The sequence below is a fragment of the Fusarium tjaetaba genome (assembly GCF_013396195.1).
Source record: "Fusarium tjaetaba strain NRRL 66243 chromosome Unknown NRRL66243_c0000648, whole genome shotgun sequence".
In the NCBI taxonomy this organism is placed as follows: Eukaryota; Fungi; Ascomycota; class Sordariomycetes; order Hypocreales; family Nectriaceae; genus Fusarium; species Fusarium tjaetaba.
This window is the reverse complement of record NW_023501844.1, coordinates 1-688: the sequence shown is the minus strand read 5'-3', so window position 1 is coordinate 688 and position 688 is coordinate 1. Positions and strand designations below refer to the sequence as shown.

Below are 688 nucleotides of genomic sequence, written 5' to 3'. Positions count from 1 at the left end.
CGACGGATATGTCAACGCCATTCTCGGTAAGTCATTCTGGTATCATTTTACGAGTGTGTAGCTAACGAATTACACAGTCGGTTCTATTACGGCGTGGTGGTGGCGAAAATGGTTCAACAACCATTTTGAAATGTATGCTTTCGCGATCGCTGCTGGTTTGGTCGCCGGCGAAGGATTCGGAGGTGTCATCGACGCCGCTTGATTCATGCCTACTAACTCCAGGGCTTACAGGCTCTCTAATCTGTCTCAGAGGTCACCCTACTCATAAATCACCTGGGTTCTGTGGTGTGTATTGACCTCATTCTAGTATGTAGTGAGAGCCTGTAGGGTTGTTCTGTTTGATGAGACGTGAGAGTGCAAACAAACAGTAAAGCAAAACGGTTTGCTCTCCACCTTCTAAGATCATAATTAATTAGTGACTGTTGAGCTGCATCACCTAGTGCCACAAAATGAATCATTTCATGTAATTTGAAGATCAAGTGGGTATATTCATATGGCAAAGCCAGCTATTTGATCGTTGTAACATCCTCCGCCAAACGCTCAACAAACTCTCATGACGCATTAACTATTTTGAGTAATTACCACTCAGCACCGGGCAGAGCAATCTCAGTTCCCTTGAAAGAACCGCTGACCTTTCCGAGCTCGAGGGCGGCGTTGATGACACCGCCGAATCCTTCGCCGGCGATCA

General features: G+C 46.4%; 1 protein-coding gene across 1 annotated transcript; it reads right to left on the bottom strand.

The window, feature by feature from the left end:
- Window positions 1–578: 578 nt before the first annotated feature.
- On the bottom strand, window positions 579–688 carry FTJAE_14249 (uncharacterized protein; the record flags this gene model as incomplete). The annotated part of the gene is made up of 1 exon (XM_037347460.1): window positions 579–688. A coding segment is annotated over one exon (110 nt), but the record flags the coding sequence as incomplete, so codon positions are not given.